Raw genomic sequence first — 23,768 nt, forward strand, 5'->3', positions numbered from 1 at the left:
GAGGTATTACTAGTAATGTAGTTCAATGATAGGCAGGGAATAAAATAATACAGGTAGCGAAATTGACTTCCTCGAGTATAGTAACACATTTAGGTAGATAGCTTACTTCATGTGAAAATATTCACGTACTGTCTAGAACTTTTCACCACGTGTAACTTATTTTTCCTTTAAAAAAAGTATGCCTTGAAATGGAGTAGGTTATTAGTTATTACCATGGAACGATGTACTAAATAATGTAGGTACGACTATGTTTTATTACCTACATGTTTACTTTGTCCAGGCGCACATCTTTTTACAGAGAAAAGCAGTCCATTTCATTATGTGTCCTGCTTTTATTAAGCTCATAATGTGAGCACACATAAGCGAAACCCAAACACTTATTTTTTTTTTTGTTTCGTCAGTTTTGTCTGTGCATTCGGGTAATATTTTGAAGAGGCTGAACCGATATTCACGAGACTTTTGCAACAGCTAGAGAACTATGCAAGGACTATCTAAGCTACTTTGTATCCCGACAAAACATAGGGTTCAGATGAGATGATTAATTTAAACTTAAATCCATGCAAATAAAGTTTGGGGCTAAAGGTAGTCTAATATAGTTTTTAAACTTCACCTTGCTTACCTACTCGGTAAGTCTTATTCTGTAAGTACAGCATTGTTTACTCGATTTGGTTAATTATAAAAATACAGTAGGTATATAAATAACAATGAAATAACCGAGATAACACTGATATGATACTGAAATGGACATAATATAAGTACGCTGGAAAGAGTGTGCCATACAAACTGACAGTATTTTTCGAAGAGCCCCTCCGAGCGTACCGGGAATTAAAATTGACACTTTGTATTCGTGCTTCGTGTAGACACTATCTTGACAGATGTCTCATCACTATCATTTAGTTCCAAGAACGCTCACATGACGCTTTCTATTGTTATCATTGCCAAAATCAAATCGGTAATTGCAGATCCAGCGTACTTATGTCAGTAGAGGTCAGTGATATTATGCATTTCGGGGTTGTTTCAGGTGGCAATGTACTGTCAAGAGCAGGCTTTCGTGACAGCCCTGCCCTCATATATTACGCAAAAGGTCTGTTCATGATTGAATCGTATTCATGGATATATTTACACTGAAAATGTTAGCTTAAGGGTGTTTACCGTAGCATAAGTGTAGAATTTATTTACTCACCCTCTGGAAAGTTCGCCTGTGAATTGTATACGAGAATAATCGAATATAGACATTTTGTAATACGACTGTTATTACGATACTGAATAGTTATTACGTTATCCAAAAAAAATCAGAGAATAAGATAATAATAACTTTAGTATTATAATCATGAAATATTGTAAGTTTCGTAGTAACTAAGTAGTTTTGGATAACAGTGTCTCTGATACAGAATGCTAATACATACATGCCTACGTACCTACTCACCGAAAGCATTGTATTGTATGGTTTTTCACGCGATATTTCTGTTGATTATCACGTATTAGGCATGCAAGTTAAATTATAACACACGTTTTTGAAAATACCTATATTTATCGATACTTGTCATAGGTACCTAATTAAACCTAATATTTTATTTAGGTACCTACCTATTTGTTTTTAATAGTTTATGTTCCCAAAAAATTGTTGTTACAAAAGCCATAAAAGAAGTCATAGACAATTTAAAAGCTTAAAATTTCTCCTCTTCTGCTCTAATTCCTTAGATATTTTATAGTTTTAGACAAGGTTAGAGACATTACCTAGAAATTAATAAGTATAATCTATCTATACTCGTACCTTCTTTGTACAAACGTGTGATGATCTAAATCTTCAGTTTTCAGATATTCAGCTTTTAAATTCATTAATTTTGTTATTATTTCTTATGTTTTAACCTCAAAACGTGTAGTAGCGATGATTTTTGATTCAAATCACGCGTAGTCCAATGTCAGAGACGTTGCCCCGTTTGGACGTTGCGCCACACCTCCATTGGCTACTATAAAACGTCCGCTGAAACCACCGACTTGCATCATTCCTTCTTTTCATTCTTACAGTAACATCACTAACCAACAACCCTATTAAAATGATGAAACTGGTAAGAATCTTAAACTATTTTTTTATGTTACTGACCTTGGATGAATAAATACTCAGGATGGTATGCTCCGAAAAGTCAAATGAAGCAGGGGAACTGTCAGTTGATGAGTATGTGTGCATTATGGAATGATACCATTCACATATGAAAATTTGCCTATTTTCCTATTTTTCCCTATTTTTCCCTTTCACGATGATTATTAATAAATGAGATCTCATTAGATTAGTCTTTATTATGATAGTTACAAATCAATGGATGTTCGATGCTGGATAATAATAATCGATTGCAACGTATTAAAATTTACCTACTCTGTTTTTACATAATTGATTAATTACAGTATAGGGCCTCTGGCCCTATTGAAAATCCCTGCTGAACAGGGTACCATCACCATGTTTACTATATAATCGTATCCTGACGGTTAAAAATAAAAAAGTTAAAAAGTGAAAAATAAAAACACAATATATTCATTAAAAATATTTAATAATAATCCATGTACTAGTTAGCGTCTTTGTTTAGCGTAGCCCGCAGAGTTATATAGTAGACTATTCAATACTTTTGGTGTTATACACCGGGCAAGTTTACATCCCTATAACATAGATCTCTTACCAAATCACACAAAGCAGCTCTTGGTTTCTTTCTCTAAGGCAAATTCAAATCAGGGGAAAGTTCCACGTCGTCGACGGGTCGGGTTCAGCCGAAGCAATTCAAACAGCAACGTTGCGAGAAGGCACAATGCTGTTATTCTAGGTTTACAGAGTAGAGTTCCTAACCTAGATCCCACGCAGTGGCAGCGAAGGTCGGAAGCGTGACTACAAGATGACTTCGTGTGTCGAGAGGACCGTACTAGTGAATCGATTGGTAAACATTGGCTATAACTGGGTCTTAAGGTAGGGTTGGAAAATCTCTCTAGCGTCGTTTACTTTTTGCCAACCTATAGTCAGCGTCATCTAGTCCCAACTTGGCAAGTTACATGGTATGGCGCGATCTATATTTCTCCAACCTATAATTAGCGCCAGCTTGTGACGTTGTAGTGTTACAAAAGTTATTTATTCAAAAAAGATACATTACAAATTTTTTAATTGTCTTGTGTTTTCTGACATTTACGACCTTAAAAAAGTACAAATTGGTATCTTCTAGCAATCCGTATAGCGTCCCATCTTTAACCACATTAGTCTTATTATACTTGATGAAAAACACAAAATATATCTTTCGCATCCCAGGACAGTATCCAACTGGTAAGGGCATTTAAAGGAAAAATTGTAGCTTAGTAACTGAACATTTATAGATTTAAAAGAAAATTTAGAGTCAAGTAAAATTCCAAACATTCCCACTAACATTTTACGAGACAGTAATTCGTTTTGACATTAGCTACTGTCTTTTTGTAAAATAATGATACCACATATAATACTGTAGTGATGAACACAAAAATCGATAAACAATCGCAATTTATGTTTATGTAATCATAATATTGGTGTGCAAATTATTACTACTACTAATGTACTAATGTAGTGTACTAATTTATTGATTTTTATTTAAATAAATACATAATAATTATTTATTATTATTTTATTTATTTTTATTATTCATAATAATTATTTATTAAGTAGTAACCGCTGCTTTATTTTATAAAAAGTTAATATTTTTGTTTTTATATTAAAAACAAAACTTATAATAAAAGAGCCTAGATAGTTTTCTCTATTGGCAACCCGTGCGCGCTTGTGCAGCTATAGCCATTTTGTTTATCTACATTACCATAATACATCAGCTATTTGTTTTATTTCTCATGTTCCTTCATGATCACATTTATTTATTTATTTCACACACAATTATTAAAGAAAACTCTCAGATCCTTAATAAAATTAATCGTTATAACTAAATTATCCGTTCAGAAACATTTAATTTCCTGATATACTTAGTTTCTATTAAAGTAGTAGTTGTTTAGATATACTACTATAAACGAGAGGAATAGATTCGGAAATATTCCATTTCTGTATCGAATAATTTCACTACGTCACAAATTAGTACTTGTCATAACGTTGCAACACTGAAATTGTCAAATCTGGAATCGAATTAAAAATCCTAGTATAGTACCTAGTAGATTTTCAACCTAAGCTAAGTGGAAATGAGATGTCTTCAGTCAACTAATTGGACTTTATAAGGTGACGTGATAATTTAGTCACGCCATTTATTAAGAATCTAATGGATAAACTTAACTTAACAATTTAAGGAAATTTATCGAAAGTTGCTTACTTTCGAATTAAAATGCTTGAATTCAGGTAATTGAGTTCCTTTGGAGAATATCACTATTTGAAAATGTACACTAAGAGATTTAGAGTTCCAGTCGCAGAAATCAAGGAGCCTTATGGGTTTAATAAAAACTGCTATCTCTTTTAGGTTAGCTGCTTCCATTTTAGGCTGTATCATCAACCACGTGACATTGCAGTAAAAGTATCCCTTATACCAATTATTTCAAAAAAATAATCATTGAGTTATAATATTTGAACGATCTTATTGACTGATAAAATATAATACTATCACAAACTGGATTAATCAAGAAACAAGTGGTGGTGTAAGTTTTTCTTCAAACGATGAGTTCAAAATTTCACATTTTATTAAATTTCACAATTCAGTTAAATTTTATTGAGAAAAATAAAATCAAACAATTATCAAGCAGATAGGTAAGAACAGGAAAGATGATGTGAGCTAAAATCCTTTATGCTGTGTTAATTTTTTATAAACCTGCCGATTACTATTTACTGACTTTGCAATACCTTCTAATTTGGAAATATGGTGAAATCTAATATTTAAATATTTTTCCGCAATGCATTTAATTAGACTTATTTTATGTTCTACTCCAGAAAAGGTGTGTTCCTGTTCTAGATTTAAAAAAATACTATCATTTCCAATAAACTTGTCTAAGATTTTAGTTAATATGTATCTTTGTTGTATTTCGTTACATATTGTTATTTTTTCTTTTATTACTTTCCGTACTACCATTTCACAAATGCAACATATTTTGTACATATCTCCAGATGGAAAACGTAGTCCTCCTTTTGTTTTCAAGCTTATTAATTTGTGAAAATAAAGCCTTTCATTTGTCAATAAGCGCGCTAAACATTTCTGGCACTTAATAGTTTTATGTAAATAATGAGTTATGCTACCTGCCAAATATCCAATTATTAACTTTCTGAAATCATTAAACTCTTCTATATCAAGCCGTTTTATGAGATCATCATCATTTTTTGTAATTTCATGAAGAAATTGTAGTGAAGACACGCAGATGTCGTCTTCTTCTTCACGGCGGTAAGAAGGTGTAGTCGTATTAATAATCTGGGTAGCAGATGTACAATTTAACACCGCAATTTGCTCTAACGGGACACAATTACCTGTGCTGAAGCATTTAATTTCCAAATTTGTAAGTAATTTTCTGTAACTTCCCTTAAATTGTCTTACATTGGGATTGTCATTAGATCCACATTGCATTCTAATTGAAGAAAAAAACAATTCTAGATGATCCTGGCTTAATTTATATGTGGGCAAATATATCAGTCGCTTATCTTTTTCTATTAGTGTTTCATACATATAACGCAGACTTTCTATATTAATTAATATACCAATAAACCCTGTTTTACACTTTGTTTGTAATATAGGTTTGTAATAACGGGTTATGATGTAAGTACTCCTTCCATCTTTCTTTATTTTTCTTTTTGAAGAGATTTTAATTTTTAATTTCGAAATGTATTCTTTAAAATAATTTAAGAAATTAAAAATTAAATCTTTGTTGTGCGAGCAGATAGGTTTTTTGAAATCAAATTGTGTCATTAATCTAGAATTGAGAATATCAAATATGTCGTTCATATTCTGCATAAAAGTTTCGGTAGCCTCTGATTCATTGAATTCTGGTATTTTTAGCTCTTCTCTGCATATATTTATTGCTTTAGCAACGCTTGTACTGAAAATTTGCGATGCCAGCTTTACTTTCATAATGTAGTTTCTGAAATTTATGTGTTTTTTAGTTAATTTATTGGCCAAATGTAAACCTTCATCCTCTTGTAGTTTATTAAGACATTCTAAAAAATTCCATTTTATTTTATTTTCAGCATTATCTACAAACTCTCTTTTGGATTGAAAATGATTTCTTACTAACTTTATGACGTGGCTAGGATCTAGGAAAAATGCTACTTGGGAATCATTGGACGGGTGTGTAAATGTTGTTTTCAAACAATTCGGATTTAAATCACAGCCAAGTAATTCTAATGCTGCAAAATTTGTAGAATGTCCATCGCATGTCAGAGACACGACATCAACGTCAGATTGAAAACATCTAACAAGACAAATTTTTATTAGATTTGCCTTTTGTTCTCCTGATAACGTGTTACACAAAAAATACCCTAAAGGAATTTTAAAGCGTTCATTGATACCTACAAGAAGGAAAACCAATGCTTGTGAAGCTATAGAAGAATTTTCTTCAACACCCGTTCCCATGTCTACAAATCCTACATATTTTTTTCCGTCCCAAATTTTTTGCTGCCTAATAGACACTTCATCGAATACCAGAGAGCACATAAGTCGATGTTGGCTTACTTGGGCTTTGGCTTTTAAGGCTAAAAAGGATTCATCTGTAAACCCTGGCTCACCCTTTATGCGCCCGTACCATTTAGATAAAGTTTTTGGATGTGGCAAGCAAGTATTAAATGTTTTTCTTACGTAGTCGTAAGCTTTCGGTGAATAAAAGTTTAATGTCAACGCAAACTTTTTCAGTGTTGCAGTGTATTTTATATTTTTTTTAAGTTTTTTTCTGTTGGACGCATTAAAAATATTTGCAGCGTCAATATTTTCATTAAGCCTATTAAATAAATCTGTGTCTAAATAGTTTTCGTTTTTTATATCTTGTAATATATCTTTTAGAGATTTGTTTTTTTTTTTTAGTCGTCTAACTTTTTGATTAAGTATTTTTATTTTTTTCTTATTTTTTTCGATTATTATTTGTTGCTCCTTGACTTTTTCTGTTAAATAATGTTTTCGGGGTGAATTCAATAATGACTGGGGTAGACCAATACTCGGGGACAGCTAAAATAAAAATAAATATATTAAGTATAATAAATATAACTGATACACGTCCATAGTTGCTCGCAATTCCGATAGACAACCCGCTTACTTGTGGTAGAAATAAGGCTGTGCTTTGAGAAGCGGAGGCTTCTGGTGGTAACGGGCATTGTATATTAGCAGGTCCAGTGATCGGTGGTGGCTAAAAGAAAAGAATATTACATTAAACTCATTGCTCAGAAATGCATTTTTACTACACTATCATTGCAATTCCAAAGTGTATACAAACGTAAGTCTTAGTTGGTGACGGTGGGCGACGTCGGCGCACACTTCGTAAAGTACTACATATTTTTGTCTGTACAGCTTGTTCTTGAATGTTCGATTCAAACAATAGCTAAAAGAATATAAATATTTTATGCAGAGATCTATGTTTCTAATGATTTTAATATGAGTATGTTTTCAAGGTATTCAATGTTAAAAAAAAACCAGCCAAGTGCAAGTCAGACTCGCGCACTGAGGGTTCTGTACTCGGGTATTTTTTCCAACATTTTGCACTATAAATCAAAAACTATTATGCAAAATAATAAAAATAAAATCTGTTTTAGAATGTACAGGTAAAGCTCTTTCATATGATACCACTTTGTATAGTTATCTTACTTTGAAAATTGAAACACATTTTTTTTTACATGATGTAACCACAAATTCGCGCTTTTCAGATTTATTCCTGTATTTGTACTATTAGACATACCTACCTGCCAAATATCATGATTCTAGGTCAACAGGAAGTACCCTATAGGTTTCTTGACAGACACTACGGACAGACAGACAGACTACAAAGTGATCCTATAAGGGTTCCGTTTTTCCTTTTGAGGTACGGAACCCTAAAAACAATCAAATAATCTCTTATTGAAATATTATAGTAAAATAATAAAATATTGTAATGAGATAAAATTCCAAACTAAAACACGACTAATCCTTTCAATAAACGCAAAAATTTAGTAAAATTATTTGTGTATCGTATCGCTCTTGGTATATTTAACCATGTCAAAAAAGTTTACATTTAATGAAATTTTCTTCTATCATTTGACAACCCATTAGTACGATAGCAAAAAAAAATATTGAAGACGCACTATTTTTAGATGTAAAATATTTAAAAAATTAAAATAAAAACTAAAAAAAAACTAAAAAAAACAAAAAAAACAAAATAAAAACAACAAAAAAAAAAACCAAAAAAAAAACCGTTATATTGATAGTTCCGTTATATAGATAACCAACGCCAGCCTATAATAGAGAATCGATTGACACCTTATTCACCAAAATTGGCTCATTAGTTTGCCGTTACGGTGGAACTTACATAAATACAAACATACGTAGACTTGCTAAAGTCATAACCCTTGCTTGTGGCGACTAGTATACTTACTCTTTTCGGTACTGAATGATTAAACAAACGACGGCGACGTTTACTTCTAGTGGTATAAAAATCCCTTTCATCAAAGTGAATACTGCATACAACGCTATTTTTGGTTGGAGTCCAATCAAATTCACCCCTGCAGTTTCTTATTATCTTTATCCATTCTTCTTTGATAGATTGGTTTTGTGTAGGAAACCTAAAAAAATTGACCAGTATTTAGGATAAAAAGATAGTACACAGTTGGAAAAAACCTTCTGCAAAATATACTAGGTCTGATTTGAATATTAATAAGTACAATTAAAAAATCAAAGTACTACGATTCAGTAATAAGTTTTGTTTTAATTAAATTTCAATATCAATTTAAATTTATCTTTTAATTAAACAAACAGCCTTCTTCACTCCCAGAGCACTTGTCTATTTACTTATATTAGATTGTCATCAAAAATAAAATATAAATTTGACTAAATATAATCAAAAATAAATTGCCCACTTTTAGGCAAAATTACCCCATTCATTTTCTGACAACCCTAGGCCCAATTTGAAGTTGCGAATTTTACCCCGTACGATTACGATTCGATTTTAAATTAAGTTTTTTATTTAATAGATTATTATCTTACCTGTGATATGTAATTCCATGACACTTTCTTTTGTATTCCGCTCTATTTTTACAATATTTTATAACACAAGACGGCATTATTTTAATTTTTTTCGCTTGATTTAAGACGTTGTCAAACTTTGTGTGTCAAACAAAAATATTTTTTTTTGTTGTGTCAAATGTGTGTCGGAAGGTGTTAAGTGGCCAGTTTCGTAGAATTTATGTTGAGTTTGTGTGCGTGACGTGTAATTACAGAGATTTGGTCGATAGTGGGTCGATAGTTGTGCTTCCTTCGTTTGTACGGCGGGGTCACCGGTTGGTTACTGACATAATGCCAGTCTTAGGTAAAATTGGTGGTACTATTGATAAAAGCAACCACCCGCATTTTCGCTCGATGGAAATAAATAAGTCCCCTCAATTCTTGTCCTTCAAAAAATTGGCCTCATTTCTTGTCTTTAAGAGGAAAACCATTGCGAATGACATAGACGATTTCACCTTCAAACTAGCAATTTTGACATGTCATGACCCTCTATTGACAATTAATCAAGCAGACATTTCAATCTGCGAAAGGAGATCATTCTAGCTCCATACATTTTTGGGCCTTTTCTGAAAGTGCCGGCCAACGAAAAAAAATGGTACGGATCGTTAGAACTAGCCATTTGGAGTAATAGTTAATATGGCAGAAAACTTGTAGTATTGCTCTGAACCGAGTTATACAAGGTCGAAGATTCGTTATTTTCATACATTTTATTGATTTCTAAAAGTGCTGGGAAACATAAAATAATGTTAGATATTGCTCGAACTAATGATTTGAAGCAATTGTCATTATGACCCGAAGGTTGTGGGGCCATTATATGTCGTGTTATACAAGTTATACAAAAAATTAATATACTTTGTATAATTAATTGCAACCGATTTTATGATTTTGTTACTGTTCTGATTGTTTTATACGAATTTGAATACACGTACAATTATTTTGACTCCCACGAAGTGCTGGATCAGCTGCAATGTGGACAAAATTCGTTTATACATACCTGGATTGTATGCCGCCTTGTAATACTAGGTGATCTCATCCAGCCATCTCCCAAACTTCTGCCACTGGGAATTGGGATATCTCCGGCGAGCTCTGTGATGAATGCACCATTTGGTTATACGTACTGTTCACCATCGTAACTACGGGCTTACTTCAGTCGATAGCTGCCCAAAGCAACCTACGTCAATTCTTCTGTGAATCTAGGAAAGTCATTAAACGGAGGATGTTGGCTTCCATAGCCTGGAAATGAGCTCTCCTTCTATTATAATTACATATTGTTTGTGATAACAAGTTCTGCTGAACTGTTTTGCTCACTGGCCGTTCATGGATTACGTCAAGAAAATCACTTGCATGCACGTTGTTGTCTATCAGAACATGATAGCCGTTCAGCAATGCTGACAAAATCCTGAATTAATCGATCATGTTACTTAATGTCCGGTTACAAATCCTGAATAACCCTGAGTAAACAAAAATCTCTTCCAAAGCGGTCGTTAATCATTTACATTATCCAGCAACAAATGGTAAAAGTCTAGATTTATTGGCTTCGTCAATAGTTAGCTGGGTTTTTACTGATGTTTTGTTACTGGCATTTGTGCCACATAACCTCACAACTCAAGAAAGAAAGATTACGATTGTTTATGGTATCTCTAAAACCATGGACTAAGATAAAAATCCAGTAAAAATCTTCTATGTCATTTAAGGTATCATTTAAAATCTAGGCATTGTAAGTTGCTGCAGCGTGTAGATTATTGTTCCATCACTACAAATATAAAGGCTTTTAGTGGTTTCGGAACTTGTGGTTAGGGTATGATTTTCACTGAAAAAAGTAATTAGTGCTTTTCTGAAGATATATGTACATGCCTTTATGTGTCTGTACATGCCCTTTATAGATAGCCTTTCTTTCTTGAGGCATGCGGTTATGTGACACAAATGCTAGAAACAAAACATTTAAATGAAACCCAGCTAATTACTGACCAAACCAATAAATCTAAGCTTGTTACCATTTGCCGCTGGATGGTGGAAGTGATGAACATTTGCTTTAAAAGAGATTTTCGTTTGCTCAGGATTGATCAGAGTGACCGGGCATTAAGTAACGTGATCGATTATTTCAGGATCGCAGTAACATCGCTAAACAGCTATCAGTTCTGATAAACAATAACCTGTACTACAGACGTGATTTCCTTGACAAAATCCATGAACTGGTCAGTGCGCAAAACAGTTTAGCAGAACTTGTTATCACACACAATAATTATAATAGAAGAAGAGCTCATTTCCAGGCTATGGAAGCCGACATCCTCCGTTCAATGACTTTCCTAGATTCACAGAAGAATCGACGCAGGTTGTTTTGGGCAGCTATCGACTGAAGTAAGCCCGTAGTTACTATGGTGAACAGTACTTATAACCAAATGGTGCATTCATCACAGAGCTCGCCGGAGATATCCCAATTCCCAGTGGCAGAAGTTTGGGAGATGGCTGGATGAGATCACCTAGTATTACAAGGCCGCATACAATCCAGGTATGTATAAACGAATTTTGTCCACATTGCAGCTGATCCAGCACTTCGTGGGAGTCAAAATAATTGTACGTGTATTCAAATTCGTATAAAACAATCAGAACAGTAACAAAATCATAAAATCGGTTGCAATTAATTATACAAAGTATATTAATTTTTTGTATAACTTGTATAACACGACATATAATGGCCCCACAGCCTTCGGGTCATAATGACAATTGCTTTAAATCATTAGTTCGAGCAATATCTAACATTATTTTATGTTTCCCAGCACTTTTAGAAATCAATAAAATGTATGAAAATGACGAATCTTCGACCTTGTATAACTCGGTTCAGAGCAATACTACAACTTTTCTGCCATATTAACTATTACTCCAAATGGCTAGTTCTAACGATCCGTACCATTTTTTTTCGTTGGCCGGCACTTTCAGAAAAGGCCCAAAAATAATGATCTCCTTTACGCGGACTTTTAGTATTTTGACGTAGGAGGGTAAAAGATCCAGTACATGAACGAATAAGGACTACCCTGACATTGACCTAAAATTAAGGTATATGAGAATCGTTCTATACCTATATAATTTTTATATTTTGTGTGTCTGTACACAGTAGGTATACACTCTTAAATTATTTAAATATCAAAAAATCAAATAAAATGCGTGGTATTAATTATTATAAATTATTTTATTTAAGAAAAGGATAAATTGCCAGTAAATGAACTGGGAATTTCAGTGAATGAACGAACTCTATCTAGTGCATAAACTCTCGATTCCTATTAATAAATAAATTCTTAAATATATTTTCGGCTTGGAATTCAAAAAAAATTGGCAGATTTTCACAGTTTTTGACTTATTGTATATTTTTTTCTACATTTTGCGCGATAAATCAAAAACTATTTTACATAATAATAATAAATAAAACCTGTTTTAGAATGTATAATAGAGCCCTTTCATATGATACTAGCCGCTGCCCGCGACTTCGCCCGCGTGGATTTAGGTTTTTTGAAATCCCGTGGGAATTCTTTGATTTTCCGGGATAAAAAGTAGCCTATGTGCTAATCCAGGATATTATCTATGTCCATTCCAAATTTCAGCCAAATCCGTCCAGTAGTTTTTGCGTGAAGGAGTAACAAACATACACACACACACACACACACACACACACATACAAACTTTCGCCTTTATAATATTAGTGTGATTATCTTCGCCTTCTTTACTACTAACTACTTTACTTTCTAACTACTCTACTTTCGCCTTTGGTATAGTTATCTTAGGTTGAAAGTCACCTAAATTTTCTGGAAAACAGTCTAAATGATTACAGAGAAAATGAAACTTAATGCCCATGTTGCACCCAAGTCGCTGGAAGTGCAACATCAGCTGCTGAATGTTTTGAGAGTAGTGAGAACAATATACCGTAACACATGTTATCAGATTTGTTCCTTTGAGCCGAGAAGCCACATGTTCTGATGCTTTTTAGACAATCTAAGATCTCTCATTAAGTGGTCCAAATCATTTTGATTAAATAGTCTAAGTTGAGATGTAAAAGTCACTACATCGTCACTACCTTCTGAAAGTTCTTGAAGTAGATTGGAGGTACTGGGTTGGGGCTGAGGTACAGATTTATCACCAGAAGTCAGAATCGTTCTAATTGTAGACTGCAAGTTACAATAGAGTCGCTTGGAACAATTTTTTTGCTGTTTCTTCTGGTTATATTCACAATGCAGAAATAATAATCATCATGGTGTTTAGATGGTTCGCGCCAAATTATAAAACTTTTTTTTAGTAAAAGCAGGTCTAGGTAAAGGTTTAGGAAAAGTAGGGTCTATTCTTATTTGCTCATAAACGCAATGAGGAAATACAGCTTCCACATATAAAAATTTGGAGTCCAGGCCTTGCTGTTAGCTGCTAATGGGTTCTCAAAGTAGCCCGAGTATGCTTGTTTTACAAAGTTAGACCCACTTGCACGACATTCTTTAATACGTACTCGCCACCAAATGGTACAAAAATGATTGGAATAACTTGCAGATGTTCTTCTTGATGTTAACACCTCGATAAATTTTGGAAATTACTTGTGTGATCTTAATAAAGTGTGAACATACAAAGTGTGAGTATAGTGCAAAATATGGGGGTACCTGTATCTCAAAAACTAGAGCTGCTGTGTAAAAAATTAAAGTAGATCTGAAATCAGCGACGTCAAATTAGTAAGAAACAGTTTCAAAACCTAATAAAACAAAAAAGTTGAATTTTGTATGCCAGTGAAATGATTCGGAATCGGAAGCCACTTTATATATCGCGAAATTTGGAAATGTGGTCAAATTTTCGAAATCCATATTTATCAATGAAAAGCGACATAATTTTGTAAGTAGTACCTACTTACTTCAGTTTACTATTTTTGAACAGTTTCGCAGAGGTACAACAATCGGCCTCATTCAATCAGCCGCCATATTTATAGTAACAGGCAAATAAATACAATTAAGTATTGGAACTACAATACCTATGCTCCTAAATGTATCTTAAATAACAAGTCTCATTCAGCGTTACAAGTGCAGAAGAGGAAGTAGACAGACGGATTAACATCAGTTCGAACAAGTACTGGGCACAAAAGGAAAGAATGAAAGGAGCTTACCCAGTACATCTAAAAAGATCCGTTACAGATACATGCATCCTGCCATGCCTTACCTATGCCAGCCAAACATGGGTCCAGACAAAGAATATAAAAAGAAAAAGTGACTTGCTAAAGGGCGATGGCAAGGAGCATAACTTAAGGAAAAAATATTCAAAGTGAGAATTGATGACATAAGAAAAAAGACAAAGCCTACAGACACCTTGAGACATGCCCTAAAACTGAAATGCAAATGGTCATATTGTATCGATTTTTACAGATGAAAGAAGGACAGGAAAAATCTCCCCTTGGCCAGGTCCAGCAGGTAAAAGAAAAATAGGTAGACCGAAGACGCGTTAGTCTAATGCTATTGTGCAAATCGCGAGAGAAAATTAGCTTGATAGTACCAAAGACAGAGAGAAATGGGGATACCCAAGAGGGATCCTTATCCAAGAAAGAAGAATACCAGAATAAATATTTAAAAAAAATCTAAAGAAAAATTAAACCGACTTCAAAAACCACAAACACTAAAAAGTAAAAAAAATTTTAGTGATTGTGGTTTTTGAAGTCGGTTTTATTTTTCTTTTGAAATTTTTTTATTTCACAATTTTTAGTGGCCCCACTGTACTATAATATGCCATACTCAGTTTACCTAAACAACCCGAACCAAACCCTAACCCTAACTCTTGCCAAACCCTACTGTTTACTAAGATATTACACTGATCGCGAGCAATTTGCTCTTATCCATTGAGGAGTTCCGTTCTCCATCTCGGAAGATATTCATCAGATCTTCATCAAATTTATATGGGACCACCTGCGAAGTATACCCTATCAAACAAAAAAATCCAAATCGGTCCAGGCGTCTTTGAGTAATCGGGGAACATACATTAAAAAAAAAAAAGATACCGAGGAATTCAGAACCTCTTCCTTTTTTTGAAGTCGGTTAAAAATATACTAAGATTTACTAACATGGTGTTATACCACAGAGTAGCGAACAGAGGCAAAGCTTCTAAGAAGCGAGCAAAATTTATAACTATTTTGGTAGGGTTGGCACAGAAGAATACAATTTAATAAACAATAGGTATTTGTTCAACAAGATGGCAAAGTTTGTTTTTGTTGTGATTGCTTAGTTTAAATATCGATCGATAGATCTAAATATCGATTTTGAACGAAATCAGTCACTTTACAAAGAATTATAAATGGTGCCAACTTTTTTAAATTTTGGTAACAGTTTCTTATTTTGTGATCCCAGGGAGCTCTAAATATCGATTTTGAACGAAATCGGTCAATTAACAAAGAATTTCAAAATGGCGTCGACGTTTTTAAATTTTGGTAACAGTTTCTTATTTTGTGATCCCAGGGAGCTCTAAATATCGATTTTGAACGAAATCGGTCAATTAACAAAGAATTTCAAAATGGCGTCGACTTTTTTAAATTTTGGTAACAGTTTCTTATTTTGTGATGCCAGGGAGCTCTAAATATCGATTTTCAACGAAATCGGTCAATTAACAAAGAATTTCAAAATGGCGTCAACTTTTTTAAATTTTGGTAACAGTTTCTTATTTTGTGATGCCAGGGAGCTCTAAATATTGATTTTGAACGAAATCGGTCAATTAACAAAGAATTTCAAAATGGCGTCAACTTTTTTAAATTTTGGTAACAGTTTCTTATTTTGTGATCCCAGGGAGCTCTAAATATCGATTTTGAACGAAATCGGTCAATTAACAAAGAATTTCAAAATGGCGTCGACTTTTTTAAATTTTGGTAACAGTTTCCTTTTTTGTGATGCCAGGGAGCTCTAAATATCGATTTTGAACGAAATCGGTCAATTAACAAAGAATTTCAAAATGGCGTCGACTTTTTTAAATTTTGTTAACAGTTTCCTTTTTTGTGATCCCAGGGAGCTCTAAATATCGATTTTGAACGAAATCGGTCAATTAACAAAGAATTTCAAAATGGCGTCGACTTTTTTAAATTTTGGTAACAGTTTCCTTTTTTGTGATGCCAGGGAGCTCTAAATATCGATTTTGAACGAAATCGGTCAATTAACAAAGACTTTCAAAATGGCGTCGACTTTTTTAAATTTTGGTAACAGTTTCTTATTTTGTGATCCCAGGGAGCTCTAAATATCGATTTTGAACGAAATCGGTCAATTAACAAAGAATTTCAAAATGGCGTCGACTTTTTAAAATTTTGTTAACAGTTTCCTTTTTTGTGATCCCAGGGAGCTCTAAATATCGATTTTGAACGAAATCGGTCAATTAACAAAGAATTACAAAATGGCGTCGACTTTTTTAAATTTTGGTAACAGTTTCTTATTTTGTGATCCCAGGGAGCTCTAAATATCGATTTTGAACGAAATCGGTCAATTAACAAAGAATTACAAAATGGTGCCAACTGTTTTAAGTTTTGGTAACAATTTCCTGTTTTGTGATCCTAGGGATCCTCAGATATTGATTTTGAACAAAATCTATGACAGTTCAAGAAAATAGATTTTAAACACGATTTAAATTATTATCATTAACATTAAATTAAATGAAAACACGACGCGCGACGTGTACTGCAGCCCCTGAGCTTGAGCACAGGCCGAGCCGGTATAAACCGATTTCTCTCCGTACGCGACGTAGGGCCTGTGCTCACGCACACACGCGCCTCAAGCTTGTAGTAGTGTACCTATCGTAGCGCGCATGTATGAAGCTTTGACTCTGTTCGCTACTAATGTGGTTATACAACGCAATACCACACTCACAAACACTCGTACAAACATACAGACAAGTATATACTCACACACACTCACACACACACACACACATGGACGCACGCACACGCACTTTTGAACGGTTTGAACGGAACACGGTTTTGAAATTGAAATTGAAAAAAGTGTAAGAATTTGTAAGAAAATATTTAAAAAAGGTATATCAGCCGGTTTTTTATTCCAGTTCTTTATACATGTAAAAACGTCCAATCTGTTCATTTACTCGAGCCTTTACCCTAGTACCTAATTATATCGACCGCCCCATATCAAAACAAAGTAAATGTCATTTTTCCGAAAATCGTTTTATGTCATAAGCCTAACTTTCATAGTATGTCCCGTTGTATTGTAAGGACACCCACATTAAAGTAAAATTAAAAGCTAGTAAGTCGCTTTGACCATTTTAAAACATAGTAAGTCTATGAACTGGCTAGGTTTTTTATAGATTAATGCGCCTTACTAAGTTTTTCAAAGGAATTAGATTAAATAAAATAAATATCACCCATTATCTAAATACCATGTCAAAACAGTAAATACTTAATAATGCATTAAAACTTAAAAGTAAGATAGGAAAAGTCAATGACCTCTACATGTCAACTGTTAAATATGGTTTGCAAGGGAAATACTTTGCATACTTACATAATGTTTTTAGGGTTCCATATCTCAAAAGGAAACACGGGACCCTTGTAGGATCACTTTGTTGTCTGTCTTTCTGTCCGTCTGTCCGTCTGTCGTGTCTGTCAAGAAAACCGATAGGGTATTTCCCGTTAACCTAGAATTATGGGCAGGTAGATAGGTCTCAACTCTCATAGCCCAAGTAAAGGAATAAATCCGAGAACAAATTTCGTAATTCTAGATCAACGGGAAGTACTGTATAGGTTTTCTTGACGGACGGACGGACAAATGGACAGACAACAAAGTGATCCTTTAAGAGCTCCGTTTTTCATTTTGAGGTACGGAACCCTAAAAAAGAAAATGATGCACATGTAATGAATAAATGTGTAGGCCAGTCTTCACACTAAAATATTTAAACCCCTTTAATTTAAAAACTGTCATAGCCTAGTGGTTAGAACGTCCGCCTCCTAATCGAGGGTCGGGGGTTCGATCCTGGAATCACGCACTACTAACTTTTCAGTTATGTGCGTTTTAAGCAATTTAATATCACTTGCTTTAACGGCGAAAGAAAACATCGTGAGGAAACCTGCATACCTGCAAGTTTTCCATGTTCTCAAAGGTGTGTTCCTAAATTTCTCTTGAATTTAAACCACTTACTAGGTTTTGATATGAGAAAGAAATTTGACATTAATTGACAAAATTGAGAGACCTAAGCTTGTATAAGAACACAGAAGTGTCATAATTCGTGTTCACTTTGCCTAACGTCTCTCGGAGAGCAGAGAGAGATTTAAACTGTTTCTTATAATCACTGGCCATATTTCAAATGCGAAAGTGTTTGTTGGTTTAATATTCAATCACGCTGCAACGGAGCAACCAGTCGACGTGGTTTTTTGCATGGATACATTTAAAGACCTTGAGAGTGACATCTCTCTCCGCATCGTATTCTTTATTGCTGAGGGTTGTGACCTCTTTCCATTATTCCTACATCTAATGGTAGGTTTTCTTGGGATAATAATGCGGTGGGTTCAAAGAGCCTACGGAACTCGACTAGAAAAACGAGATTTTGACTCTTAGGTTTAACGGTTATGAATAAGTTATTATTATCAGTGATAAAATTGATTAGGGCTGCCAGGTAAAATGACATTTATCTCGGAAAATCAAAGAGTTTCCACGAGATTTTTTCCAAGTTTGCGCTACTAAGTACATATATTATGAAGAGGAAAGGTTTGTTTGTTTGTTATCGATAAACTCTGAAACTACTGAACTACTTGCACTAAAGACATAATCATCAACATCAACCGACAGACGTCCACAGTGAACATAGGTCTTTAATAGGGTCTTCCACATGCTACGGGTTTGCGCCGCCTGAATCTTTGCGCTTGCGCTTGACGACAATCATGCTTTAAAGAAAGCAATGATGAGGTCCAAGTTGGAGCACGCTTACCTAGAAGATGCCTATTCACTCTTGGCTTGCAGGTATCTAAGGTATATATGGCAGAAAACACGGCCGCCGAAATGGCGTTCCAACCTTTAGGCTCTCCCCATTGCCCGCAGCATGAATCTGAGCTTTCTTATGAGACCCATGGTTATATTATGTACATAATATAATATCTCATAAGAAAGCTCTAACACACAATCCAGCTAAGTAAGTCCAATTTCGAAAAAAGCTAGCTAGCCGACAAATCTAACTCAGGCAGCCTTCGGGAACCTTCGAGATGTCTCTCGTCCAAAATTCCTCAATGCTTGAAGACCAGTCTTTGAATAGTACATGATGTCAGTGATGAAAAATGGATCCGAAATATAGGTCTTTTTTTGTACACAGGAAATGCCTGACGCATACCCCTCCGTCATGTGGGGCTTGCACCAAACTTGCACTACTACGAAATCCATTTCGGAACACGGCGCCCGAAACGAGGCGCGCTATCTCCTAAAAAACATAGGTATAATACCTATTTAGAACACTTACTATCTGTCATCATAATCTATGACAACCTCCGAGTATTTACCTGGTAAAACCGTAACTTTAGAATAAATTTTAGTATATAAGCAGGCTTTATTTAGAAATGAAAAAATCCCTATTTTATTTTTCAACGATTATAAACACAACTTTCATTCAAAAATAATAAGCTTAAATTCATTTTAAATAATATTTTGCGACGAAATGACGCGCACAGTCCTTCCGCCATGACAGTCCAGTGGACACTGAATTCCATAGAGCGCCTGCAAGAAAATAAATAGCACAGGAAGTTTTTTGGTTAGTTTTAGATTATTTAAGAAATGAAAAACATTTAGTATAAAACTAACAGTTCGAATTGATTGCTAAACCTAAACATATCATTTTCTGGAGGTTGGCTTCAAAGTATCAAGATGTTAAAGAAAATTTTTACAGAACAAGTTGCGAACAGCAATGTTTTCAACTTGTTTTTTTTTTTTATTGGGATAATGTATACAAAATTAAAAGAGGCACTTATAATCTTCACAAACTGAAGTTTTTAATTGCATGTATTTAATAGCTGTTAATGCTTTAGAAAAATAAACAATTTACTTCAAAGTACAGCATTTTTGCGATTAGTCACATAGCTATGGTCTTAAGTACGCTATACAAGGAAGCTTTGTGCAAAAGTTCAGCTTTCTAGATCCAAGGGTTTGGGTTGGACATTGATGAGTCAGCCAATGAGGCAGGACTTTTCTTTTTGCTAGTCGTTGATAATAATTTTAACAAGATAAAAAAAATGAAAATGAAATGTAGGTATATAGAGCAATGTAGAGCTCGGTTGACGTGAGCGTAATAAATAGCTAATCAAAATACATAAATATAAGTCTAGTTAGAGTTAGAGCCTCGATAACTCAACGGTTGAGGAGTGGACTGACTTCCGGAAGGTTGGCGGTTCAAACCCCACCCGTGTCACTATTGTCGTACCTGCTCCTGGCTTTACGCTTAATTGGAGGGGAAAGGGGAATGTTAGTCATGATTAAAATGACTAAAAATCTTTAAAAAAATCAATGACTTTATTTATATTTTTCACAGATCGTCGTCCTATCCGCGCTGGTCGCAATAGCGGCTGCCAAACCCAGCGTTGCTGCTGCAATAGTCGCTGCCCCAGCACCCATAGTCACCGCTACAAGCTCGCAGTACTACCACCGCATTAACAACGGTCTTGCTGCTTACGTTGCTGCTCCTGCTGCATACGCCGCTCCTGCTGCATACGTCGCCCCCGCTGCGCCCTACGTAGCTGCTCCCTACTATGCCCCTGCGTCTCCCTACGTAGCAGCATCAGCCCCATACGTCGTTGCCTACTAAATGCCATTACAAAATACGATACCAAATGTGATACTATAAAGTAAACGTTATGTTGCATACTCTGACTTATTATTCTTAACACGTACGACCCTTGGAAAGTAAATTATTCTCAAAAAACAGGTCAAGCGCAAATGGGTTTTGTGTACTGATTATTCAAGATTCTATTGACTGTATTAGAGGTGTCAAATATGGTTAGATTCCTATATCATAATATTAATGTTTGTTACAGAAAAATATTGAATATTTTTTACGTTAAAATATATTAACTATCAAAAAAAAAGCCGCAAGCAGAAACTTGCATGCAAACGATTTTCAACCTTATTGACATATTTCAGAAAACCACATATTAGCAATCTATGAATGATACTGAGCAAGAATATGACAAAATAACAACTTTCTCGTTACCGTCAATAAGGTCGAGAATCGCTTGCACCTGTTTTTCTGTTGCTTTCACCCCTAGCGAACCATTATACAGATTACCACCTTAAAAGCGACGTCTGGGAGGTGTCGGAGGAGGTTCTGTAGAAATATATTATATCACTTTAAAAAACAAATAATTTTTATTTTGTATTTTTATACTTAAATTATTTCTTTTCATTATTTTTTTTTATAAGAATCATCAAAAAGAAGTGAGAACTTATCGCCGGCGCACTACTGAGCACGGGTCTCCATTTCAATAACACTCAAGTAATAAAAATAGTACCTAACACGATATACTAGTACCAACAAATTTCAAAGGCACTTGTAAACCTTTACTTCAATAAGTACCTACAAGCTTCACAAAAATAAATAATAGATTCTGTATTCCTTGTTAGCACCCTTCAGGTTCAGATACGGAACCCTAAAAAGCATGACAATGAAGAAATCCCGAAAGACGTATAGTATATGGTAATAATTTTACTCTAAATACCTAGGCACCTATACCTACCTACGTATTTATGCAAAATTAAAAACAATTGGAATGATAAAGAAATGTCAAGAAGGTACAAAAAGTAGATAAGTTTACCCAGTTACCTATTTAAAAATCGTTTTAATAACGAGTTTTTATTTTAGCCTTCATCACGGCTAAAACTAATACAAAAATCGAACAACCCAAGCTCCAAGCACGCCGGAGCTATAACAGACACTCGGTTCCTATGGCTACCTCCCAGTTCCATCATGAGACCCTGGATATAATCCACTATGCCCACCCGGTTCCATCATGAGACCACACAAACACACACATTTCCAAAAAGACCAATACAATTTACGTACCTAACCTATAATAACAAATATGCGCGTCACAAATCTACAAAATCAAGTAACTAACCTAATCTGTGATAATATCAACTCCGAATATCGAAATATGATATTATTTACATTCAGTATTCACCCACAACCAAGTTCACAAATAAATAAAACTACTGTCCTGATTGAATAGCAAAATCGAAAGAATCTATTTGATAAATGAAACTACCGAGGGGCGATATTCCAAACGAATTAAAAACCAACGCGTAGCGATAGAATATAATATTTTATCGCGTATGATATTCGCTACTGATATCGTGTGACGTAGATCGTAGGTCTATCTTTGGCAAACGCCTCGTCAAATTTAAAAGCAATTACTAATAGAAAATGTATTGCTTTAAAAATTTTATATTAGATATGGGGTTTAAGGAATATCTAATATCCTGAATATTTTTTTATATTGAATATGTATTATAGATAAATTATTTTTTGACACCACTAGACTGTATTAGTAGTCAATGGATTACTAGTAGATTTTATACTGCATATACCTATTGGTATTTTAGCTGTACTTATAAGAAAAAAGTGCACTTAATGTGAGTTTCAGAATGTGTAGATGAAAAATGTAATAACTATTTTTCTGTTAAACACAAAGTAAATCCATACTAATACTAATATTATAGGTAAGTAAATACGATTTTTTTTTTGTCTATCTCTGTATGTCTATCTGCCAGCTTTTCGCTTTCCATTAATTTAACTGATTTTGATGAAATTGGGTACAAAGAGAGCTTGCATCCTGGCATCCATCCCAAGAAAGGACATAAAAAAATCTAAAAGTTCCCACGAGATTTTTAGTCGTCATCGTCGCCATAGTAAAAGCCGAAGTCACGGGGCATCGTATATGGTATAATAAATAAATAAATAGTACTTTGAAAAGCAGACTACAAGATGCTACATAATTATGATTGGATGGAAACACCAAAATCATAATTTTATTGTACTAAGGTACTAAGGTAAGGTAAGGTAGGTATTGTGTATATACTGAGGTGTATAGATCTGATCTTCCAACCGACCGAATTTTGGCCACGGTGGCGGCGCGGATATCTATCAGCTGGAGACAAGTCAACTACAGGAGATATTGCAGTGCACAAGTATGTGCGCAAATATAGGTTCACACTGTATTCCCTCACTCTCTAAGTTAAGTATGATGCAAATCGACACGACCGGAGAGATTTCAGGCGCAGGACTTTCCGAGTGAAACATTACTAACTTTCCAACTCTGGGTTGCCATTAAGAATTTCAAAACTTAATGAGTTTTTTGGCCCGACATTTATAATTCAAAGCCAAACAACGAGTCAGGTAGGTATAGAATTAACATCCATAATAATTCAACCCCGGGTGAACCGTAGGCCGGGTTTGGGCCCTACCTCCTCGGGTGCCGCTAACTAACATAGAAGTAGGTACAGGGCTTTACACAACAGGAATTACACAATACTAGTATGTACCACGGGCGAAGTCGCGGGCAAAAGCTAAATAAATGTAAAATCTTGTTTGCTTCCTTACGATTGGCTTTTTTGACCAAAATCGCTAATGTAGGTGTATAAAACTAAA

The 23,768-nt window shown here is 34.4% G+C and overlaps 1 protein-coding gene across 1 annotated transcript; it reads left to right on the plus strand.

The window, feature by feature from the left end:
• The first annotated feature begins 964 nt into the window (after positions 1 to 964).
• On the plus strand, positions 965 to 20,975 carry LOC123867988 (cuticle protein 38-like). Its single transcript, XM_045910326.1, has 3 exons — positions 965 to 1,084; positions 2,029 to 2,069; positions 20,658 to 20,975. Exons 1-3 carry the CDS (start codon positions 976 to 978, stop codon positions 20,928 to 20,930), a joined length of 423 nt encoding a protein of 140 aa, XP_045766282.1. The 5' UTR covers positions 965 to 975; the 3' UTR covers positions 20,931 to 20,975.
• The last annotated feature ends 2,793 nt before the right edge of the window (positions 20,976 to 23,768 follow it).

The sequence above is a fragment of the Maniola jurtina genome, chromosome 9 (genome assembly GCF_905333055.1).
Source record: "Maniola jurtina chromosome 9, ilManJurt1.1, whole genome shotgun sequence".
Classification (NCBI taxonomy): domain Eukaryota; kingdom Metazoa; phylum Arthropoda; class Insecta; order Lepidoptera; family Nymphalidae; genus Maniola; species Maniola jurtina.